The sequence below is a fragment of the Ranitomeya imitator genome, chromosome 1 (assembly GCF_032444005.1).
Source record: "Ranitomeya imitator isolate aRanImi1 chromosome 1, aRanImi1.pri, whole genome shotgun sequence".
Classification (NCBI taxonomy): domain Eukaryota; kingdom Metazoa; phylum Chordata; class Amphibia; order Anura; family Dendrobatidae; genus Ranitomeya; species Ranitomeya imitator.
The window spans coordinates 54,488,508-54,512,303 of record NC_091282.1 but is presented as its reverse complement, the minus strand read 5'-3'; the positions used below and the strand labels follow the sequence as shown (position 1 = coordinate 54,512,303).

At 47.5% G+C, this 23,796-nt stretch overlaps 2 protein-coding genes across 7 annotated transcripts in view; both read left to right on the top strand.

Moving 5' to 3' along the window:
- The first annotated feature begins 446 nt into the window (after positions 1 to 446).
- On the top strand, positions 447 to 6,471 carry C1H18orf32 (chromosome 1 C18orf32 homolog). The gene is made up of 3 exons (XM_069746732.1): positions 447 to 543; positions 4,738 to 4,927; positions 6,178 to 6,471. Exons 2-3 carry the CDS (start codon positions 4,748 to 4,750, stop codon positions 6,250 to 6,252), a joined length of 255 nt encoding a protein of 84 aa, XP_069602833.1. The 5' UTR covers positions 447 to 543; positions 4,738 to 4,747; the 3' UTR covers positions 6,253 to 6,471.
- A 4,349-nt stretch (positions 6,472 to 10,820) lies between these two features.
- The window catches only part of DYM (dymeclin), a 328,401-nt gene continuing 315,425 nt past the window's right edge, over positions 10,821 to 23,796 (top strand). For 2 of the 6 annotated variants that reach the window (XM_069746704.1, XM_069746678.1), the window contains exons 1-2: positions 10,821 to 10,980; positions 23,178 to 23,360. In XM_069746704.1, coding sequence (XP_069602805.1) covers positions 23,221 to 23,360 — 140 coding nt within the window. In that variant the 5' untranslated portion in view covers positions 10,821 to 10,980; positions 23,178 to 23,220. Of the gene's footprint in view, positions 10,985 to 23,177; positions 23,361 to 23,796 lie in introns of all 6 variants that reach the window. The other 4 variants (XM_069746713.1, XM_069746687.1, XM_069746721.1 and 1 more) reach the window with 3 other exon arrangements.

The following is a 23,796-nucleotide window of genomic DNA, read 5'->3' as shown; positions in this document are numbered from 1 at the left end:
TATATGGCGATGATTTGGTTTTACGTGATGCACACTTGCACATATGTCTGATGTCCCTTTTGGGATTGTTTTTATTATTTGTATATATTATATGGTTAAGGGGGCTGGTACTTAATAGTGACTGGCTCCCTGCGTGGTGTCCACACTATTTAAGACGCCCCAAACATTTTGGTGTGTGCTTGAAAAAGACCGATTGTGCGGTTGAAACGTTGCTGTTGGCTGCTTTATCATGGCTGAAATGAAGATTTTTGGACCTTAACACCCGGCTGGAGCGCTGTCCTTCTACCTTGGAGTCTATGCAGGCTGTTGCTTGTCTGACTCCATCAGAATGACAGTTCACTGCACTGCAGTACCCATAATGCGCCGCTAGGGGAGCCCGCTCACACCGAGCGCAGTACCCACAATGCGCCGCTAGGGGAGCCCGCTCACACCGAGCGCAGAGCACAAGCGCTCTGGGTTCTGTGACGTCAGTGATTACGGAAGTGTCAGTGACTTCCGGTGTCCGGATCTTATTAGTCGGTGACGGTGGGCTGCGTTGTGTATGTGAGTAGAGCGTGCTGACGGTGGGCGAGGCGGTCATGAGGCGACTTAGGACATTGCTGTGTAGTGGGGGCTCAGGGACATAAACATATGGCGCGCAGTGTGTTATGCACCAGTGTATGGGAGGTGCAGTGCGTTATAACGGCCACATGGGGGCAGGTCACTAACATTGGCCACATAGGAGGGCGGAGCATCAGAGCTGCGGGTGTATGGAGGTACAGGTGACAGCTGGCGCAGATACCGGTACTGAAGGGAACATGGCTGGTGCCAGGCGGTGGTGCTGAGTGTCTGATGGATGCCATCTGGACTCTGGTGACCTCAGCCACTCATCGGTTGGTACCACCTGGCGCCGGCCATGCCCCATTCAATACCATCTGGTGCCAGCCACGCGCTCTTCGGTACCATCCGGTGCCAGCCACGCTTCCATCAATACCATCCGGTGCCAGCCACGCTCCCATCAATACCATCCGGTGCCAGCCACGCTCCCATCAATACCATCCGGTGCCAGCCACGCTCCCATCAATACCATCCGGTGCCAGCCACGCTCCCATCAATACCATCCGGTGCCAGCCACGCTCCCATTGGTGCCATCCGGTGCCAGCCACGCTCCCATTGGTGCCATCCGGTGCCAGCCACGCTCCCATTGGTGCCATCCGGTGCCAGCCACGCTCCCATTGGTGCCATCCGGTGCCAGCCACGCTCCCATTGGTGCCATCCGGTGCCAGCCACGCTCCCATTGGTGCCATCCGGTGCCAGCCACACTCCCTTTGGTACTATCCGGTGCCAGCCACACTCCCTTTGGTACTATCCGGTGCCAGCCACCCTCCCATTGGTGCCATCCGGTGCCAGCCACGCTCCCTTTGGTACCATCCGGTGCCAGCCACACTCCCTTTGGTACTATCCGGTGCCAGCCACACTCCCATTGGTGCCATCCGGTGCCAGCCACACTCCCTTTGGTACTATCTGGTGCCAGCCACACTTCCTTTGTTACCATCCGGTGCCAGCCACACTTCCTTTGGTACCATCCGGTGCCAGCCACTCTCCCATTGGTACCGTCCGGTGCCTGTTGGTACAGCCTAAACAAGCAGAAGAAAGGTAGCATGTATACAACAGGGATCACCAAAAGAGTAATTATTACAAAAAATATTTAAACTTTATTGAATTGTAATACAACAACACTGCAAAGAGTTAAAATCAATTAAAATTGCAAACTGCAAACAAAATTATACATCGACCCAAAATAAGGTCATGCCCCTGCCACACCTCAGTAATATAGAGAATAACCCCCACATCAAGCCACATACATGTGTAGTAACAATATTAACCCCTGGAAGACAAGGGAGGGATACCAAGATAAAAAAGGGTCCCGCTTGTCCAGAGAATGCAACTAGGCAAAAAGGCCCGATTCTGTAGAATAGAACAGTAAAATGGACGCACAATAGGAAAATCCACTATTCAGATGAGCAATATTCACAGGTTTCATTTGAGAGACTTAGTATATTATTAACTGCATAATGTCTGCTAAAAAGCCCCCACAGAACAAAGATACTAGAAGTTAATTTCGTCTAAGCCCAGTGCATAAACAGCCCCTATAGAGCGACGCCTAGGAGGCTATAGAGAGGAACAATAATCCATTTGTTAAGGCATATAATCAGGGAAAAAAAACTGCACATATCAAGAAAAGGCTTGTATCAATGGGACATGTCCCCACCTAGAAAGGCAAAGGAGAAGGCGGATACAACCTGAGCCTGTGGATGAGATCACCGCAGAACGATGCCTGTATGGAACATCGGTGCAACAAGGGATCCGAACAATGAAGGAGGCAAAGGCGTAAAATGCCCAACACGTGTCGCCAGAAAACCCGGCTTCTTCAGGGTCACAGGTTTTTTTCTTGGTATCCCTCCCTTGTCTTCTAGGGGTAAATATTGTTACTACACATGTATGTGGCTTGATGCCGGGGTTATTTTCTATATTACTGAGGTGTGGCAGGGGCATGACCTTATTTTGGGTCAATGTATAATTTTGTTTGCAATTTTAATTGATTTTAACTCTTTGCAGTGTTGTTTTATTACAATTCAATAAAGTTTATATATTTTTTGTAATAATTACTCTTTTGGTGATCCCTGTTGTATACATGCTACCTTTCTTCTGCTTGTTTGTGCCATATTTACCTAGCCTGTAATGGGAGATTCCTAGCAATAGTGCCCTCCAGCTTTGGTTGTTCTGTTGGTACACCAGCCATGCACTCTTTATAATCTTCTTTCTCACCTACCACTACCTGTCCTCTATGTACCCAGCTGTTAACCCCCTCATCTCCATATACCAGTAAGTTATCATGCCCTGTGCCCCCCTGTGGTGTAATGGCTGAGGGGGGCAGTACAGATCCGTATTGGGGTTGCCCTGTGCCCCCTCTGGTGTAATGGCTGAGGGGGGCAGTACAGATCCGTATTGGGGTTGCCCTGTGCCCCGTGTGGTGTAATGGCTGAGGGGGATCAGTACAGATCTTTATGGGGGTTGCCCTGTGACCCCTGTGGTGTAATGGCTGAGGGGGATAAGTACAGATCTTTATGGGGGTTGCCCTGTGACCCCTGTGGTGTAATGGCTGAGGGGGGCAGTACAGATCCGTATTGGGGTTGCCCTGTGACCCCTGTGGTGTAATAGCTGAGGGGGCAGTACAGATCCGTATTGGGGTTGCCCTGTGCCCCCTGTGGTGTAATGGCTGAAGGGGTCAGTACAGATCCGTATTGGGGTTGCCCTGTACCCCCTGTGGTGTAATAGCTGAGGGGGGCAGTACAGATCCGTATTGGGGTTGCCCTGTGCCCCCTGTGGTGTAATGGCTGAAGGGGTCAGTACAGATCCGTATTGGGGTTGCCCTGTGCCCCCTGTGGTGTAATAGCTGAGGGGGGCAGTACAGATCCGTATTGGGGCTGCACTGTGCCCCCTGTGGTGTAATGGCTGAGGGGGGCAGTACAGATCCGTATAGGGGTTGCCCTGTGCCCCCTGTGGTGTAATAGCTGAGGGGGGCAGTACAGATCCGTATTGGGGCTGCACTGTGCCCCCTGTGGTGTAATGGCTGAGGGGGGCAGTACAGATCCGTATTGGGGTTGCCCTGTGCCCCCTGTGGTGTAATGGCTGAGGGGGGCAGTACAGATCCGTATTGGGGTTGCCCTGTGCCCCCTGTGGTGTAATGGCTGAGGGGGGCAGTACAGATCCGTATTGGGGTTGCCCTGTGCCCCCTGTGGTGTAATGGCTGAGGGGGGCAGTACAGATCCGTATTGGGGTTGCACTGTGACCCCTGTGGTGTAATGGCTGAGGGGGGCAGTACAGATCCGTATTGGGGTTGCCCTGTGCCCCCTCTGGTGTAATAGGTGAGGGGGGCAGTACAGATCCGTATTGGGGTTGCACTGTGCCCCCTGTGGTGTAATGGCTGAGGGGGATCAGTACAGATCTTTATGGGGGTTGCCCTGTGCCCCCTGTGGTGTAATGGCTGAGGGGGGCAGTACAGATCCGTATTGGGGTTGCCCTGTGCCCCCTCTGGTGTAATAGGTGAGGGGGGCAGTACAGATCCGTATTGGGGTTGCACTGTGCCCCCTGTGGTGTAATGGCTGAGGGGGGCAGTACAGGTCCGTATTGGGGTTGCCCTGTGCCCCCTGTGGTGTAATAGCTGAGGGGGGCAGTACAGATCCGTATTGGGGTTGCCCTGTGCCCCCCTGTGGTGTAATAGCTGAGGGGGGCAGTACAGATCCGTATTGGGGCTGCACTGTGCCCCCTGTGGTGTAATGGCTGAGGGGGGCAGTACAGATCCGTATTGGGGTTGCCCTGTGCCCCCTGTGGTGTAATGGCTGAGGGGGGCAGTACAGATCCGTATTGGGGTTGCCCTGTGCCCCCTCTGGTGTAATAGGTGAGGGGGGCAGTACAGATCCGTATTGGGGTTGCACTGTGCCCCCTGTGGTGTAATGGCTGAGGGGGGCAGTACAGGTCCGTATTGGGGTTGCCCTGTGCCCCCTGTGGTGTAATAGGTGAGGGGGGCAGTACAGATCCGTATTGGGGTTGCCCTGTGCCCCATGATGCTGTGGATGGGCCTGTGGCAGTACTGGGCACTCGCAGCTCCAGGTTGTGCTGCCAGGATCTGGCGCCCTCCTCTGCCCATTACGTCTGTATCTTGTACATGAGTCGGTGTTCTCTTCTTGCCTCCAGACCAGTGACCATGGTGTGCATCCCCTGCATCGTCATTCCCATCCTCCTGTGGGTCTACAAGAAGTTCCTGGAGCCCATCATCTACCCCGTCATCTCCCCCTTTATCAACCGACTATGGCCAAGGAAAGCGGTGCAGAGTGACCCAGGCTCAGCGAGCAAGAGCACGACAGAAAGCAACGGCAGCGCACAGGTACAGCTCCTCCGTGCTGCTGGAAAGTATGAACAGGTTTCCTGTCCTGCAGGTGTTAGCCTAAAAGCCCCTCATGGTAAACAGTAACATGTGCTAGTCGGGTCAGACACACAGATGAGTCTAGAGGTGACTACATCCTAATAGTCCTGCTTACAGCAGAGGGTTTGTTACAGACTCCACCCTGTACTAGCAATAGGCCACCGCTTCATAATATGGGAACATTACTTTAACTGGGGGGGGGTTAGGACAAGCATTAAAAGCGATGGTCAGAGTAGCAGAAGAGTTAACGGGATTTTTCCAGGCCTCCGCATGCTGCAGGTCCGTAACCCCCTGACGTACAGAACCGCGCAGCACGCTGTGTATAAGCCATGATCTGAGCTGTTCTACCCGTTCTGTACACTGCTTACATCCGATCGCTGCAAACAACTGACTGATGGAGGTGACGGATGCTGCACAGCCCGAGGCTTCTGATTGATCGGCTATCCTTTGGCTAGGCCATCAATATCAAAGTCCTGGAAAACCTTTTTCAGACCCCTGTTCATATTAGAGGAATGTCTAAACTGGTTTTGCCAGCATTGGTCAACTAGTGTGTAATGGGGTCCTCCTCGCTTTTGGGTGTGGGGGGGCTGAAAAGTTCACCATTATATTCTAGATCTCAGAAAAAATCAGAATGTTGGAAGTTTCACACACCGCTGTTTGAAGAAACGTTTCATAAATCAGTACATGCAAATATAGAAAAGCCATCACATCAGAGAAATCTGCTTCTTTCTCCACTTATGAGCCACTTCTCCTCCTCCCCGCTGCCTCCTGCACAAACAGAATGCTAAAATCCTTCTTGTTCGAAACATGACGGACTGATATCTCGCTGCCTGTTGAAGTCCATAGAGGGGGGGAGCAGAATAAGAGGGGCACAGACTCATGCTGCCACCTTCTAGTAAGTGTTTTATCTCACTCCAGAACTGGATTCACAGCTATACTGCTCAGTACTTGCTGTATAATGTGCCCCATGTTATGTCTACTTCTGATCATGTGCAACATACAGTCAGGATTGCTGGAATCCGTCATGTCTGTGTGTGCTGTGTATGAGAGACATCAGAGTAGCTAGTCTCCACCACCAGCTCAGAGGCAACTGGAAATGAGAGAGAGCAGAGGGGATAAACTGGTGAATAAAAGTCTTGTTTCTGGGTGTCTGGAGAATTTTCTATGGGGGATGAGGAGTCATGTACATTGTTTCTTGCCTCTCTCTACAGCTGGAGTGTAATGGGACAGCGAATGGGAGCGCCGCTCCGGAACAGAATGGGACCGCCAATAAAAAGACAGACTGAACTCCACCCGGAATAAAGGACCCCGGACTAAACTCTCTGCCCTTCACCTCCACCTTTCTAGGGACAATATGCAATCTCTGCTAATTAGGGATGATTTTATTTATTAATGATGTAAACACGTGACATTCTTCCTGTATATAATCTTTAGCATTCCAGATCAGATATTAAAAATACACTTTATAGTCGAGTGACCCAATAATAAATTATCATTCACAGGAATACACGTTTTATGAAGCTCTGTCAATTCGAATAGCGCTGTCCCTTAAGTGTCCACTACTTTGACACTGATGGTGTATCCAGATTGGTAAGAGTTCCTACACCCGGGACCCCCACAAATCAGCTGGGGCGGCCGGATGTAATCCGCGTATGGTCCAGAAGAGCACAGCTCTGTACACTTCCTAGTGGCCGATCTCTGGTACTGCAGCTCAGCTCCTATTGAGGTGAATGCGATCTGACTTTACACAGTGATCGGAGCTGTGCTATATTTGGTTTAGATAACAGTTGATTGCTGGGGGTAATCTGATATTACAGTAGGTCATCTGTAGACAACCCCTTTAAGACTGACAGCAGTGGGAGTTGATGACATCACAGATGCCCGGTGAGGCGGACGGTGACATCACAATGGGTGCCAGCCCTATAGATTCAGCATCAGGACACATAGCAGCAAAACTGAGCACCTTGGAGCCAGGGCGGTTCATGCAGGGAATATTGTGTGCCTCATTTTAAAAGGGGTTGTCCACCTTTGGGGACAACTTTTTTTTTTTTAAATATATATATATATATATATATATATATATATATATATATATATATATATATATATATATATGCATGTATTTGGAGCTAAAAGGCTTTTTTGCAGTTGGGCTTTATTAAAAATGTCCTTCTGTTTGGCTTTTACAGGCTCCTTGTTTTCTTGTACATTCAATTTTGATGCTGTCCATGGTCATAAATCAGCTGAGCGGAGCTCCAAAAAAGACAGACATCCTGTCAGACCGTCTTAACAAGCTCACTGATAGATTCTTAGTTTCCTCCTTCTGCAGCCATAAATATACAGAATTACATGGAGGCTGTAGCAGGCACATGTTGCAATTTTTTTAATGAAACCCAATTGCAAAAATACCGACATTATTCCCAAAGGTGGACAATCCCTTTAACCTTTTTAAAAGGAGATGATAAGATTGGGACATAGTTCACTGCATTACTGAAGATCTCATCCGAGGGGAGGGGGCTCCTAATGTTCTCGTGCCCATTTTAGGTGTTTTTTTTTCGCAGCGGACAGGTCTCGGTGTGGGCAGTCGGCCCGGCTCGTGATTACACAGGGAGCTGCGATGCTCTGCGTCTTCTCTATCGTCACAGTGCGCAGTTTGTGCCATGGAATCGGGAGAACCTTCATCAATGACTCTTGGCCCCGTGACCATGATTGTTAGGTACTAATCACTGCATATCAGGAGAACCGCACAAGAGCTGACACTTTGGGAATCTTCTGACCTAGTGGTGTAGGTATCACAGTTCGGTCACTCTATTCCGTACACTTGCCCATTCTTCCTAGACTATTCACTAGATGAACTCCTTCTCAGTATGTGACCTGCATGTACTAAGGGGTGTAAGGATCGCAGCAGCAGAGGGTGCAACCGGGCCAATGCAGGAGGAGGGCGGCTCGCTGGCTGCTGCACTGTATTGCTGCGCAGGGACCAGCCAGAACCCTTCACTGCAATGCACAATGCTGGCTAATCATAAGGAGGGACCTAGGATGAGAGACACTATTACAGGACGGAGGCCAGGACCTATGACATTATGTAACAAAGGGGACAGGATGGGGGACATTATTACAGGAAGGGGACAGGATGGGGGACATTATTACAGGATGGGGGACATTACAGGAAGGAGACTGGATGGGGGACATTATTACAAGAAGGGGACAGGCTGGGGACATTTACAGGAAGGGGACAGGCTGGGGGACATTATTACAGGAAGGAAACATGATGGGGACATTATTACAGGAAGGAGACAGGATGGGGGACATTATTACAGGAAGGGGACAGGATGGGGGACATTATTACAGGAAGGGGACAGGATGGGGGACATTATAACTGGATGGGGACATTATAACAGAAAGGATACAGGATAGGGACATTATTACAGGAAGGGGACAGGATGGGGGACATTATTACAGGAAAGGGACATGATGGGGGACATTATTACAAGAAGGGGACATAATGGGGGAAATTATTACAGGAAGGGGACAGGCTGGGGGACATTATTACAGGAAGGGGACATGATGGGGGACATTACAGGAAGGGGACAGGATGGGTACATTATTACAGGAAGGGGACAGGATGGGGGACATTACAGGAAGGGGACAGGATGGGGGAAATTATTACAGGAAAGGGACAGGATGGGGGACATTATTACAGGAAGGGGACAGGATGGGGGACATTATTACAGGATGGGGATATTATTACAGGAAGGGGACAGGATGGGGACATTATTAAAGGAAGGGGACAGGATGGGGGACATTATTACTGGATGGGGACATTATAACAGGAAGGATACAGGATGGGGACATTATTATAGGAAGGTGACAGGATAGGGACATTATTACAGGAAGGGGACAGGATGGGGACATTATTACAGGAAGGGGACATAATGGGGGACATTATTACAGGAAGGGGACATGATGGGGACATTATTACAGGAAGGGGACAGGATGGGGACATTATTACTGGATTGGGACATTATAATAGGAAGGAGACAGGATGGGGACATTATTACAAGAAGGGGACAGGATGGGGACATTATTTCAGTAAGGAGACAGGATGGGAGACAACAGGAAGGAGACTGGATGGGGATATTACAGGATGGGGACATTATTACAGGATGGGGGACTTTATTACAGGAAGGAGACAGGCTGGGGGACATTATAACAGGATAAGGACATTATTACAGAAAGGGGACAGTATTACAGAAAGCACCCTGGACGGGGACATTATTACAGAAAGGGGCCAGGACAGGGACATTATTACAGAAAGGAGTCATTACAGGATATTACAAAAAGGGCCAGGATGGGGGACATTATTACAGGAAGGGACAAGGACGGAGGACATTATTACAAGAAAGGGGCTAAGACGGGGCACATTATTACATGGAGGGTGAACATGTCATTCTTTATGGGATAAAGAACGCTACAAAGGTCCATACATCTGACCAAAATGGAGGTGGGGGCTCAGTTCTAGTTATGCCACTGTGTGTAAATCAAACATGGTGCGGGCTCAGGAGCTGAGTGTGCACCCTACAAGTCATGTGCTGGCTGTATAACCAGTTACATGCTGGTATGATCGTTCCATTGCCCACTGGTGGCAGCGGGGCAGGTACTGAAGGCCCCTACATCGCCCCCATCTTGCCACCTAGGAGATCAGTAATCTTACTATATCCTGCAATATTGTATTAGAGCCATCAATCGCAGGTTTAAGTCGCCTGTGGGTGATTAACAAATAAAGTACAGATTAATTAAAAAAAAAAAGTTACAAAAATGATTTAGCTGCTTCTGGACCCCAAATCTCGCCTGTCACTGGGGCTAATATTCCAGTTACAGGGGAAATCGGAGGTGGAAAAAAGAAATCAGATATTGAAATCCCCCTTTCCCCCGAAAAGATCTTTTATGACATTATGTAAAAAAATAAATATATAAAAAATATAATATAAATATATGCTAAATATAAAAATGTAAAAAAAAACCTCGTTGCTAATCTAACTTGTCATTACTAGCCTCGCCGCTGCTGAGAAAAAAACGCCAACCTGTGGGATATGGGGAGCAGGATGGAAAATGGATTTCAGTGGTCGCAGGTAGTTATAAAAAAAAGGGAAAAAACAGACACCAATTTCCCTAATTTTCCCTCCGATATCGTAAAAAAAAAAAAATGCAAAAGAGAGAATGAAAAAAAAAAAGTAAATGTATAAAATGTAATTTTTTAATATCCGAAAAAAAACCTGAAAATGTGCCTGGTCAGTAACGGAGATAAAAAAAAATATATTAAAAAACTTTTAAATCAAATTTTTTTAGATCAAAAAGTAAATGTCGCCGTGTCCGTAAAAGAACAAGAGAAAAAAAAAACCAAGCCCTCATACAGCTTTGAAAAATTAAAAGAAAAGTTACGTTTTTTTGGAGACAAAAAAGCAAAAAAAATAAACAAAATACGAAAACTTATAAAAGGAAAAGTCAGCCAGAAAGGGGTTAAATTTTTTTGTGCTGCATAAATAATTCATGAGCTCCGCCTATTACATGTGATTGCCCACATAAACACGCCCACTCCAGGAAGCAGCATCCCAAGTCTTGCCATATTGCTCCACCCACGCAGCCTTGTTTTAAATGACCACGCCCACCTCGGTGCACGTTGCCGCCCTTTTCTCGTATCACAGTTCGTTTTACGGCTAAACATTTACATAGCCGCGCCCACTCTGCTATCGTCTCCGCCCATTACCTGTGTTTTGCATAGCCGCACTTTACGGCACGCCTGTTTCCGCGCCCACTTTTTTTTTTGTCGGCCGGGAGGCGGTCACGTGACGCTGGTGACGCAGCTGTCTGCGGCGACGTGGGGTGATGGCGGCTGCATCCCAGTGACAGGAGAGGAAGAGGCTGCGACTGACTGGACGGAGAGCGGGCGACGGAGGTGAGCGGCCGGCGGCGGCGCCTGTGTGTGTACCGGTGCCTCCATCATCTTGGAAACGGTCAGTAAGTAGGAGCTCTTACTGATGGCAATGATGGGGGTGTGCTCCTCACTGACATGCTGGGAGTTGTAGTGCGCATTGTGTGTGGTGGTCCCTGGGTGACTGTGGGACAGTTCTCCCTCGGTGGGTAGCCCAGACCTATATACGGGTCCGCGACTACAACTCCCAGCACGCTCTCGGTGAGGGAATGCTGGGAATTGTAGTGTCGTCACTGCTGCTTTATGCTGAGCAGCCTCTGACCGTGGCAGGATCGGGGTCTGTGTGGATGTCCATGGGCCCCCCGCACTGTGATCGTGGGGAGCCAGCCGGAATACATGAAGAAAACGTAAAAAATAGAAATATCTGAATTTTCCCAGTACAAAAAAATCATTGATCATTTCCCCGTCTACAGAAGTTCAACTTTATTTTTCATTTGACAGATTAAAGAGAAAATAATGCAAACCCAGACTTGCCCTTCCATGGTTGTCACCCGGCCCCATAATTAAAATAAATAAATGCAATAGAAAGGAGATGAAACAAATTCTGTATTTCAGTATGGACAAGGCCATCAGCTGGACACCCACAGAGCGAGCCCCGTATAATAATGAGATATATATAATATATAATATAATAATAATATAATACGGACCAATATTAATCTCTGGGGCAGCTCCATCGTGCAGCATGCCGAGACTGTCACCGTATATCGGCCGAGACTCGCCAAGGAAAGTCTATGGGGGCGAGAAAAACTCGCACAGCACCCGGACCATGCGTGTGACCTGCGAGAAATACGCAGCGGCGTCCTATAGAAAAGCCGGCAATTCAGTGCGGTGTACAGTAACATCACACTGACAGGTTAGAATAGAATCTACTATATAATTGTCTAAGGGTCACTTCCGTCTTTCTTTCTGTCACGGGTATTCATTGGTCGCGGCCTCTGTCTGTCACGGAAATCCAACTCGCTGATTAGTCGCGGCAAAATAGCCACAACCAATCAGCGACGGGCACAGTCCGGCGCCAAAATGGCCGCTCCTTCCTCCCTGCAGTCCCTGCCCGCTCCATTATCCCCTCCAGTCAGCGCTCACACAAAGTTAATGGCAGCGCTAACCGACCGCGTTATGCCGCAATGTAACGCACTCCATTAACGCTGCTATTAACCCTGTGTGACTAACTTTTTTACTATTGAGGCTGCCTATGCAGCGTCAATAGTAAAAAGATCTAATGTTAAAAATAATAATAAAAAAAAATCATTATATGCTCACATTCCGCCGCCTTTCCCGCTCCTCGCGACGCTCCGGTGACTGCTCCATGCAAGCAGCAGGTTCCAGTGGCAAGAATGGTATGGGAGAAGGACCTGCCATGACATCACGGTCATGTGACCGCGACGTCATCACAGGTCCTGCGCCCATACCAACCCTGGGACCGGAAGCTGCCGCGTGCACCGCACACAGGGCCAGGACTTCAACGGAGGTGAGTATATGTTTATTTTTTAAGTCTGTATACTACAAGGCGCTGTGCAATACACTACATGGCGCTGGGCAATATACTTCGTGGCTGGGCAATATACTTCGTGGCTGGGCAATATACTTCGTGGCTAGGCAATATACTTCGTGGCTGGGCAATATACTACATGGCGCTGGGCAATATACTTCGTGGCTGGGCAATATACTTCGTGGCTAGGCAATATACTACGTGGCTGGGCAATATACTACGTCACTAGGCAATATACTACGTAACTGGGCAATATACTATGTGGCTGGGCAATATACTATGTGGCTGGGCAATATACTATGTGGCTGGGCAATATACTACGTGGCTGGGCAATATACTACGTCACTGGGCAATATACTACGTGGACTGGGCAATATACTACGTGACTAGGCAATATACTACGTGGACTGGGCAATATACTACGTCACTGGGCAATATACTACGTGGCTGGGCAATATACTACGTGGACTGGGCAATATACTACGTCACTAGGCAATATACTACGTGACTGGGCAATATACTACGTGGACTGGGCAATATACTACTGGACTGGGCAATATACTACGTGGACTGGGCAATATACTACGTGACTGGGCAATATACTACGTGGACTGGGCAATATACTACGTGACTAGGCAATATACTACGTGGACTGGGCAATATACTACGTGACTAGGCAATATACTACGTGGACTGGGCAATATACTACTGGACTGGGCAATATACTACGTGGACTGGGCAATATACTACTGGACTGGGCAATATACTACGTGACTGGGCAATATACTACGTGGACTGGGCAATATACTACGTGACTAGGCAATATACTACGTGGACTGGGCAATATACTACTGGACTGGGCAATATACTACGTGGACTGGGCAATATACTACGTGACTGGGCAATATACTACGTGGACTGGGCAATATACTACGTGACTAGGCAATATACTACGTGACTGGGCAATATACTACGTGGACTGGGCAATATACTACGTGGACTGGGCAATATACTACGTGGACTGGGCAATATACTACGTGGACTGGGCAATATACTACGTGACTGGGCAATATACTACGTGGACTGGGCAATATACTACGTGACTGGGCAATATACTACGTGGACATGCATATTCTAGAATACCCGATGCGTTAGAATCGGGCCACCATCTAGTAGAATTTTATATATATCTTTATATTTCATACAGAGCGAGATAGCAGAATAGCTGATAATTCTATTGTCGGGTTCTGTAAAATCATTACTGAACCAAACAGGATATGAGACATGATTACATACAGTAAACCATTTCATATTCATTAGATTTTTACATATTCCTCACTAAGGCCTCTTTCAGACGTCCAGAGAAATCGGTACCGGAATTATCAGTGTCCGTGTGCTCACGTAGCACATCAGTGTGGCACACGTGCGGCATCCGTGTGCTGCCTGAGGACCACATGGACCGTGCAGGAGAGACAGCGCTACACTAAGCGCTGTCCCCCCTGCGTGGTGCTGAAGCCGGCATTCATCTCTTCTCCCCCGCAGGAGAGAAGAGATGAAAGATCAAGTTTTTGTTATTTTTTTGTTAAAAATAAAGTTTGCTGCTGAGCTCCCGCCTCCCATCCCGCGTGCACCGCCCGGCCCCTTGCATAGAAATACTCACCTAGCTCCCGCGATGTCTTCTCTCTCCTCTCAGCGCTGGCAGCTTCTCCTGTGTGAGCGGTCACGTGGTCCCGCTCATTACAGTGAGGAATATGCCCATATTCCTCACTGTAATGAGCGGGACCATGTGACCGCTCACACAGGGCCTACTGCCGGCGCTGAGAGGAGACATCGCTGGAGCTGGGTGTCGGTGAGTATTTCCTGGCAAGCAGGGGGGCGCACAGGGGATGGGAGGCAGGAGGGGACGCACAAACTTTATTTTTGAGGGAAAAGAAAAAAAAAAAAAAGATTTTTCATTCCTTCTTTCCAGCGAACGCTGCTGGGAAGAAGGGATGAATTCCGACTTCAGCACCAGACACGGGGGGGACAGCGCTTACTGTAGCGCTGTCTCTCCTGCGGGCGGTACGTGTACACGGAGGAGAGTGCACACTGTTCTCCGTGTGCATGTGTGCGGGACACTTTGCGGACCGTGCTGCCGGAGAAAAACGGACATGTCTCCGTGTTTTCAACATGGACACACGGTCCGTGAAAACACGGAGACATGTGCATAGACCCATTTATTTGAATGGGTCTACGTGTGTCAGTGTCTCCGGTACGTGAGAAAACTGTCAGTACACGTACCGGAGACACTGACGTGTGAAAGAGGCCTTATAGTGTTAGTAATTTGTGTGTGAAATTTGATAGGTGTTTAAATTAAAGGGTTAATTCCTGTAAAAAAAAATTGTCGTGGGCTCCCACACAATTTTCTCCGCCAGAGTAAATTGTTCTCCCCTCCCCCCCCAGCTAAAAACATCTGCCCCCAGCCACCCCAGAAGAGGCACATCTGTAAGATGCGCCTATTCTGGCACTTGGCCACTCTCTTCCCTCTCCCCTGTAGAGCTTGCATATGGGGTAATAAGGGGTTACTGACACCTTGCTATTGTAAGGTGACATTAAGCCGGGTTAATAATGGAGAGGCGTCAATAAGACGCCTATCCTTTATTGATCCAATATTAGAAAAGGGTTAAAATACACACACACATTAAGAATAAAGTCTTTTAATGAAATAATGAAACACACAGGTTTAAAATCTTGCAGTGTGGGACTTGACTGTACGTCGGACAGGTATGGGATATTGTTGCTTTTTTTATTTTGGAATTTTTTACAGAAGAACGAGGGCTTCGCTTGTATTGAGCGTACAATAAAGATGTTAAACCTCTGTGTTTCATTATTTCATTAAAAGACTTTATTCTTAATGTGTGTGTATTTTTAACCCTTTACTACTTTTGGATTAATAATGGATAGGCATCTTATTGACACCTCTCCATTATTAAACAGGCTTAATGTCACCTTACAATAGCAAGGTGACATTAACCCTTTATTACCCCATATCCCACTGCTACTCGGGAGTGGGAAGATAGGGGCTAACTGCCGGAATAGGCACATCTTATAGATGCGCCATTTCTGGGGTGGCTGGGGGCAGGTGTTTTTAGTGGGGGGGGGGGGTAGTTTGGGGCGCAATATCCATGGACCCTCTCTAGGCTATTAATATCTGCCCTCAGTCACTGGCTTTCCCACTGTGGAGGAGAAAATTGCGCGGGAGCCCACGCCAGTTTTTTCCACGAATTAACTCTTTAATTTAACACCTACAGCTCCCAGATTTTGCACATGGACACTTCTAACATTATTAGTGAGGAATATGTAAAAATCTAATGGATATGAAATGGTTTACTGTATGTAACCATGTCTCATATCCTGTCATGTTCTGTAATGATTTAGCAAAAGCCGGCAATTGAATTATCAGCTATCCTGCTATCTAGCGCTGTATGAAATATAAAGATATTATATATATATATATATATATATATATATATATATATATATATATATGTTTTCATGAATATTTGAGCCCATGGATCCATTATATGTCCATTTTGCAAGGTGGCGAGAAAATCTCGCCGTACGGATGTCACACGGATGCTTAGATGCGATCCTCGCACTGTACACTGATAACATACGGATCACTGTTCCGGAACATTTCTGTGATTTTTTTTTTTTTATTTTTATTTTTTATACGTTGTGTGTGACTCCAGCCTTATACAGAAAAAGTTTCAGGTCTCAGAAAATAGCGACAAAAAAAAGTTCAGAAAATTGTTTTTAAACCCTAAAATAAAAATAATTAAAAAAAATCTATAAATTTGTTATCGCCGTCATCATACTGATATCAAGAATCATGATGCCAAGACATTTTTTCTTTTAGATTTTTTTTTTTTTGTCTATCAGTACACTATATGGTAAAGTGGTGACATTGAAAAACTACAACTCATCCCGTGAAAAAAAAAAAAATGTCCTGGAAAGAAGTAAAAAAAAAGTTGTGACTCTTTGGGGGTAAACAAAATTCTCTGTCTGGGAGGGATTAACAAATTCCAAAAAGAAAAGATAGAAAACTTTCTAATATACGGTACTTCAGCGCCATTCCATTTCCATGATCTCTGCTTGCTATCATTAAAGCGGCTGTAGCGTGGAAATTGGTATCTGACAACCCCACTGTTAGGATAGAAAGGTTTTAATTTTGGATTCATTCAGACGTTGGCTTTTTTAATTATGCTAAAAACCGCAGATGGATTACAAGGAGACGTGTTCGGTGTTTAAAAAAAAAAAAAAAAAACAACAAAAGGGTGGGGGGAATCTGGATGGAAAAAATTGTATTTTGTTTTTTTCCGGGATGAAAAATGAGCAATTTTTTAATTTGCTCATCTGGACCTGGTCTAAGGCTAAAGTCCCACATTGGCAAAAACTCTAAAATTAAAATATTTGGAAATAATAGAAAAGCAAAAACTTCCCCCTTTTAAATGGTTACAGGTCCCCTTTAAATGGGGATTATCCAGGATTTAGAACAAAAAAAAAAAAATGGCTCCACCAAACTTTCTTTCCCCCCCATATTGCAACTCCACTCCATTGAGGTGAATGCTGGAGATTGTCGCAGATTTGCCCACTGACTTTACTCTGAGATCGGCACATGAATGAGCAGGCAAATGTGAAAATCTGCGGCGTGCTCCGAGTTTGATGTGGATTAATTTTTTAATCTTTCATCCAACTGTCACTGCTGAGATCAGACCGATCACCACTGTCATTGATCATGGCAGATGGGGGTTCATAGATGATTTTTAATTTTACATTAGGCCAAAATATTAAAGACCCCGTGTTCCGTAAATGAAGGGACTAATGAAAAGAAGGAAAGAAAGTTTTAATAATATTTTAAAAATAAATATATTCAAAAAGTTCAAAATCACTTCAAATCTCCCCCCCCCCCCCAAAAAAAAAAAAAAATCAAAAAGAGAAATCTAAATAAGACTTTTGATATTGTGGTGTTCATTCTTAGTGTAAACTAATACAATATTGTAATTTCTCTTATGGTGGGCACGAGTAAGGAAAAAAATGCAGAATTGCTGTTTTTGCTCAATTTGCCTCTAAAACTGGAATATGGAAAACTAGAAGAGTGTAATCTCGCCTCATATGGAAAACTAGAAGAGTGTAATCTCGCCTCACCATAACGTAAGCGTCCCCCAGAATAAACCGACAACAGAGTAAAAATTACACAAAGGAAAGTGTTAGAATTGCTGTTTTTTTTTTTTCGTTTTCCCCAAAAATGTAATCGAAAGTAATCAGAAAGAGTTATGGACCTCAAAGTTTTACTGATAAAAAACTAAAGCTCATCCCTCAAAAACAAGCCGCATACGGACGACACAGACCAATGTTTAGAAGGAAAACAATATGAATTTTGTGTCGCTGCAACGCCACTGATCTGTAAAGCGAAGTTACTCATTTTACTGCCAAGAGAACATGGTAAAAATAAAGCCGAAAACCCAGAAGAATGTTTTGTTTTTCATAAATTTCACCCATCATAGAATTTGCCGTTTTCACATAAATTATATTGTGACATGAATGGTCTCATTAAAAACTACAAATAACAAAGTTATAGGTCTTGGAGGGCAATTAGGAGAAAAAATGAAAAAATGTCTGTATCCTCAAGGGGGCAAGACCAAGAAAGCATTGTGCAGGACGAGGTCAGACCCCACTAAATACATGGCAGTAGTGTCTTCATCAGTTAGGCCTCATTCACACCTCCGTTTTTCACGTACGATTGATGTGTTTATGAATAGCCGTCGTACCTGTGACAGATTGCGGAGCTGTTCACGTCTGACTTCCTGCACAGTGGTCCGTACAAAATCGTGGAAATGTCCGATTATCGTTCTTTGTGTCAGATCATGTTCTGCAATGAAAGTCTGACTCCGTATCTGGAGAGCAATCCTATTGGGGCAGGCCCCTGTTGGTGCGGCCCCTGTTGGCGCTCCTGTTGGGGCTCCTCCTGTTGGGGCTCCTGTTGGTGCCCCTGTTGGCGCAGCTCCTGTTGGCGCTCCTGTTGGGGCGGCTCCTGTTGGGGCTCCTCCTGTTGGGGCTCCTGTTGTGTTGGCGCGGCTCCTGTTGGGGTGGCTCCTTTTGGCGCTCCTGTTGGGGTGGCTCCTTTTGGCGCTCCTGTTGGGGTGGCTCCTGTTGGCGCGGCTCCTGTTGGCGCGGCTCCTGTTGGCGCGGCTCCTGTTGGCGCGGCTCCTGTTGGCGCGGCTCCTGTTGGCGCGGCTCCTGTTGGCGCGGCTCCTGTTGGCGCGGCTCCTGTTGGCGCGGCTCCTGTTGGCGCGGCTCCTGTTGGGGGCGGCTCCTGTTGGAGCTCTGTTTAAAAACAATGATGAAATTCAGCCCATTTTTTTTTTTTGTACTGAGAAAATCACTGCTGTGTGTATTAGCCCTGACTGACCAGTCGGTGTCCAGGCACCCGACCTCCAGTGTTGTGCACAATGCTTCCTCCTCCATGGATGTATTGTTTTATTTGTGGACACCATCATGTATTCTTCTCTAAAAATCACTTACCAATTGGGTTTAGGGGGCTCCATGACCTATAGATTGCTAGGAGCGGCTCTGACACCTATGATCAGCTGTTATCTGCTCAGGCTGCTGCCAAATGTAAACCGTGTACAGAGCCCATTGAAGTGAATAAGATCTGAGCTGCAGTACCCAAGAACAGCCACTACATGGAGCTGTGGTCTTCTGACTCCTTACACTGATATGAAAACCAACAAACAAACCTTCACATAAGGCCATGTATTAATAAAAAATATTAAATCTTTACTGAAAAACATATAACCATTAAAAACAAGGCAAAAACCACAAGTACAGGAGATGAAAGGTGGGACCCCCACGGCAACGCTCACAAACACAGACAGAGTATACCAAAAATTACCTTGTTTTTAATGGTTATATGTTTTTCAATAACGATTTAATATTTTTTATTAATACTTTGCCTTATGTGAAGGTTTGTTTGTTGGTTTTCATATGTCTTCTCTTCATGGCCCTATATGGGATATAATTAAGTGTTTCCGTACACTGAGAGCAGCTGATCAGTGGGGCCATACTATGGGTGACCTGTGCCAGTCTGACCTCTTGTGCTGTGTGGCCCTATAGGCAGTGCAGTGATGTGGGCGCCCTGTGCCAGTCTGATTTTTTTGTGCTGTGCGGCCCTATAGGCAGTGCAGTGATGTGGGCGCCCTGTGCCAGTCTTGTAATCACTGCCGTTTGCCTTCCTATTAGGAGGCTTCTGGTGTCTGTGCCCCTGGCAGTGGCGGTGCTGCCCTCTGCGGCTCTGCTCTGTGTATTCGGCTGTGTTCACACCTTGTCTGGAGTTTCTCTCCTGTTTTGTGGAGTTTCTCTCCTGTTTTGTGGAGTTTCTCTCCTGTTTTGCGGAGTTTCTCTCCTGTTTTGCGGAGTTTCTCTCCTGTTTTGCGGAGTTTCTCTCCTGTTTTGCGGAGTTTCTCTCCTGTTTTGCGGAGTTTCTCTCCTGTTTTGCGGAGTTTCTCTCCTGTTTTGCGGAGTTTCTCTCCTGTTTTGCGGAGTTTCTCTCCTGTTTTGCGGAGTTTCTCTCCTGTTTTGCGGAGTTTCTCTCCTGTTTTGCGGAGTTTCTCTCCTGTTTTGCGGAGTTTCTCTCCTGTTTTGCGGAGTTTCTCTCCTGTTTTGCGGAGTTTCTCTCCTGTTTTGCGGAGTTTCTCTCCTGTTTTGCGGAGTTTCTCTCCTGTTTTGCGGTCACATCTCTGGCCAGATTGTCCTCCTGACGTGTGATCCTGATGCGCGATCCTGTATGTATATGTGTATATATGTATATATATATATATATATATATATATATATATATATATATATATATATACTGTCCTGTATATACCGCTGTCTTGCAGACGTGAGGCTGTGACATCATTTAACAAGCAGGGAGTTGTCAGGGGCGGCTGATCTGCTGTCAGCTGGGTGCACACTGTGGCTAGTGACAGGGAAGTGGTGACAGTATTTCCATTACCGTCTGCTGAAAATGCCAGAACTCCATGTTCCCTTTTAGCTGCCCTACAACCCCATGTTTTTTTTGCTATAGAGCACTGATTTTTCTGCTATAGGTCTCCAGATCTGCTGTAAACTGGGTCAGCTGATAAAATGGTGCCACCAACTGATACTGGGGGAACGTGGCTGTATTTTGGGGCATTATTATAAGCAGTATATGGCCAGCTCCCCAGCTCCCCCCAGTGGTGACTGCAGACAACTGAGACATTTGAGGCTACTGTCACTTTTGCTCTGTTCCTTTTTTAACCCCATCATACCACAGAGGTTTAGACACTAATGACCAAGCAATATTTTTTTTTTTTTTTTGCAGAATGAGTTGTATTTTTCAGTGGCTTTATTTTTGCATATGTAGAACTTATTGTTTTTTGGATTGTATAATGCTTTCTTGTATTTTCTGAGTGTTGCCGGGAAGTGATCACACGTTCAGCCTGTATTACCAGTATGGACACATCTACAGGAGTATGAAACTAGAGGTCATACATGTAAGTTGTAGCCTTTCCCTATGTCTATCCAGGTAATTCAGCCATTCTTGACAGCTAAGGAGTTCTGGGCAGATGTGGTTGGATTGCGTTGCTGGCATCCTGGGTACAGAGCAGAGGGCAGCGCTTACGGGCCCCAGGTTAGATATTCCAGCAATAGGTAACAAGGCTGAGACGTCTGCATCCTGGAACCTCAATCATTCCGGGTCACACGGACTCTGCAAACATCGTTCTCCATTCTCCTGTCACTGGTGATTCCTGAGGAGTTATATCCACATTCAGGATCCGGCCCAAACGCCACATAAGTCCTCCAATCCACCCCCCCAGACTGCTGGTATATGGGGGCCCAGACTGCTGTTATAGGGGGCTCCAGGCTACACACCCAGACTGCTGTTATAGGGGGCTCCAGACTGCTGTTATAGGGGGGCTCCAGGCTACACATCCAGACTGCTGTTATAGGGGGGCTCCAATCCACCCCCCCAGACTGCTGTTATAGGGGGGCTCCAGGCTACACACCCAGACTGCTGTTATAGGGGGGCTCCAGGCTACACACCCAGACTGCTGTTATAGGGGGGCTCCAGGCTACACACCCAGACTGCTGTTATAGGGGGGCTCCAGGCTGCACACCCAGACTGCTGTTATAGGGGGGCTCCAGACTGCACACCCAGACTGCTGTTATAGGGGGGCTCCAGACTACACACCCAGACTGCTGTTATAGGGGGGCTCCAGACTACACACCCAGACTGCTGTTATAGGGGGGCTCCAGACTGCACACCCAGACTGCTGTTATAGGGGGGCTCCAGACTACACACCCAGACTGCTGTTATAGGGGGGCTCCAGACTACACACCTAGACTGCTGTTATAGGGGGGCTCCAGACTACACACCCAGACTGCTGTTATAGGGGGGCTCCAGACTACACACCCAGACTGCTGTTATAGGGGGCTCCAGACTACACACCCAGACTGCTGTTATAGGGGGCTCCAGACTGCACACCCAGACTGCTGTTATAGGGGGGCTCCAGACTACACACCCAGACTGCTGTTATAGGGGGGCTCCAGACTGCACACCCAGACTGCTGTTATAGGGGGGCTCCAGACTACACACCCAGACTGCTGTTATAGGGGGGCTCCAGACTACACACCTAGACTGCTGTTATAGGGGGGCTCCAGACTACACACCCAGACTGCTGTTATAGGGGGGCTCCAGACTACACACCCAGACTGCTGTTATAGGGGGCTCCAGACTACACACCCAGACTGCTGTTATAGGGGGCTCCAGACTGCACACCCAGACTGCTGTTATAGGGGGCTCCAGGCTACACACCCAGACTGCTGTTATAGGGGGCTCCAGACTACACACCTAGACTGCTGTTATAGGGGGCTCCAGACTGCACATCCAGACTGCTGTTATAGGGGGCTCCAGGCTACACACCCAGACTTCTGTTATAGGGGGCTCCAGACTACACACCTAGACTGCTGTTATAGGGGGCTCCAGACTGCACATCCAGACTGCTGTTATAGGGGGCTCCAGACTACACATCCAGACTGCTGTTATAGGGGGGCTCCAGGCTACACACCCAGACTGCTGTTATAGGGGGCTCCAGACTACACACCTAGACTGCTGTTATAGGGGGCTCCAGACTGCACATCCAGACTGCTGTTATAGGGGGCTCCAGGCTACACACCCAGACTTCTGTTATAGGGGGCTCCAGACTACACACCTAGACTGCTGTTATAGGGGGCTCCAGACTGCACATCCAGACTGCTGTTATAGGGGGCTCCAGGCTACACACCCAGACTTCTGTTATAGGGGGCTCCAGGCTACACACCCAGACTGCTGTTATAGGGGGCTCCAGACTACACACGCAGACTGCTGTTATAGGGGGCTCCAGACTACACACCCAGACTGCTGTTATAGGGGGCTCCAGACTACACACGCAGACTGCTGTTATAGGGGGCTCCAGACTACACACGCAGACTGCTGTTATAGGGGGGCCCAGGCTGCGGTGTTTTGGCTTGTTGCTATATGTGCGGAGCACTCCATGTTAGGCTCTGCTCTTCTGCCTGTCGCTGTGTCCTGATGTACGGAGCCATTGTTATTCTGAATAGTGTCCGGTACGTTGCTTTCTCCTCTATATCTTCTCACCAATTTGCACTTTTATTCTCCGTAGACGCCTGCGGTAGGAATGAACAGGTCGCTGCACTTCTAGAATCATGGGTGCCAACAGCAGCACAATAAATGAACTATCCGAGAACGACTATCTAAAGAAGCTGTCGGGAAGCGAGGCCATTTCTGAGAATGAGCCCTTCTGGAACCAGCTGCTGTCCTTCACCTTCTGTACCCCAACTAACAGGTACGTTCTCTGCCTGCGATGAGCCACTGTCATAGATCACCTCCTTCATTGTCTCATTATTTCCATGTTTTCTGTGACTCTCCATATTGCAGTGTCGTTGTTTTGTGCATATAATTAAAGATTCCAGTTTTAAATATGTTCCTTTTAAGATTTACCATGTTTTCTAGTAAGAAGTTATAATCTATCTACAGGATAGGTGATAACTTGTAGATTGGTGGGGGTCCGACCGCCGTGACCCAGACTTGTATGGATTGGCAGTGCTCGGACACCTCCAGCAGTCCCATGGAGGCTATGGATTGGCAGTGCTCGGACACCTCCAGCAGTCCCATGGAGGCTGTGTGGATTGTCAGTGCTCGGACACCTCCAGCAGTCCCACGGAGGCTATGGATTGGTAGTGCTCGGACACCTCCAGCAGTCCCATGGAGGCTATGGATTG

What these genes read in the sequence shown, in the direction of transcription:
- C1H18orf32 (XM_069746732.1), top strand. Translation starts at nt 4,748, where the DNA reads ATGGTGTGCATCCCCTGCATCGTCATTCCCATCCTCCTGTGGGTCTAC. An exon ending in AAAGCAACGGCAGCGCACAG is followed by an intron (nt 4,928 to 6,177) that starts GTACAGCTCCTC and finishes CTCTCTCTACAG; the next exon opens with CTGGAGTGTAATGGGACAGC.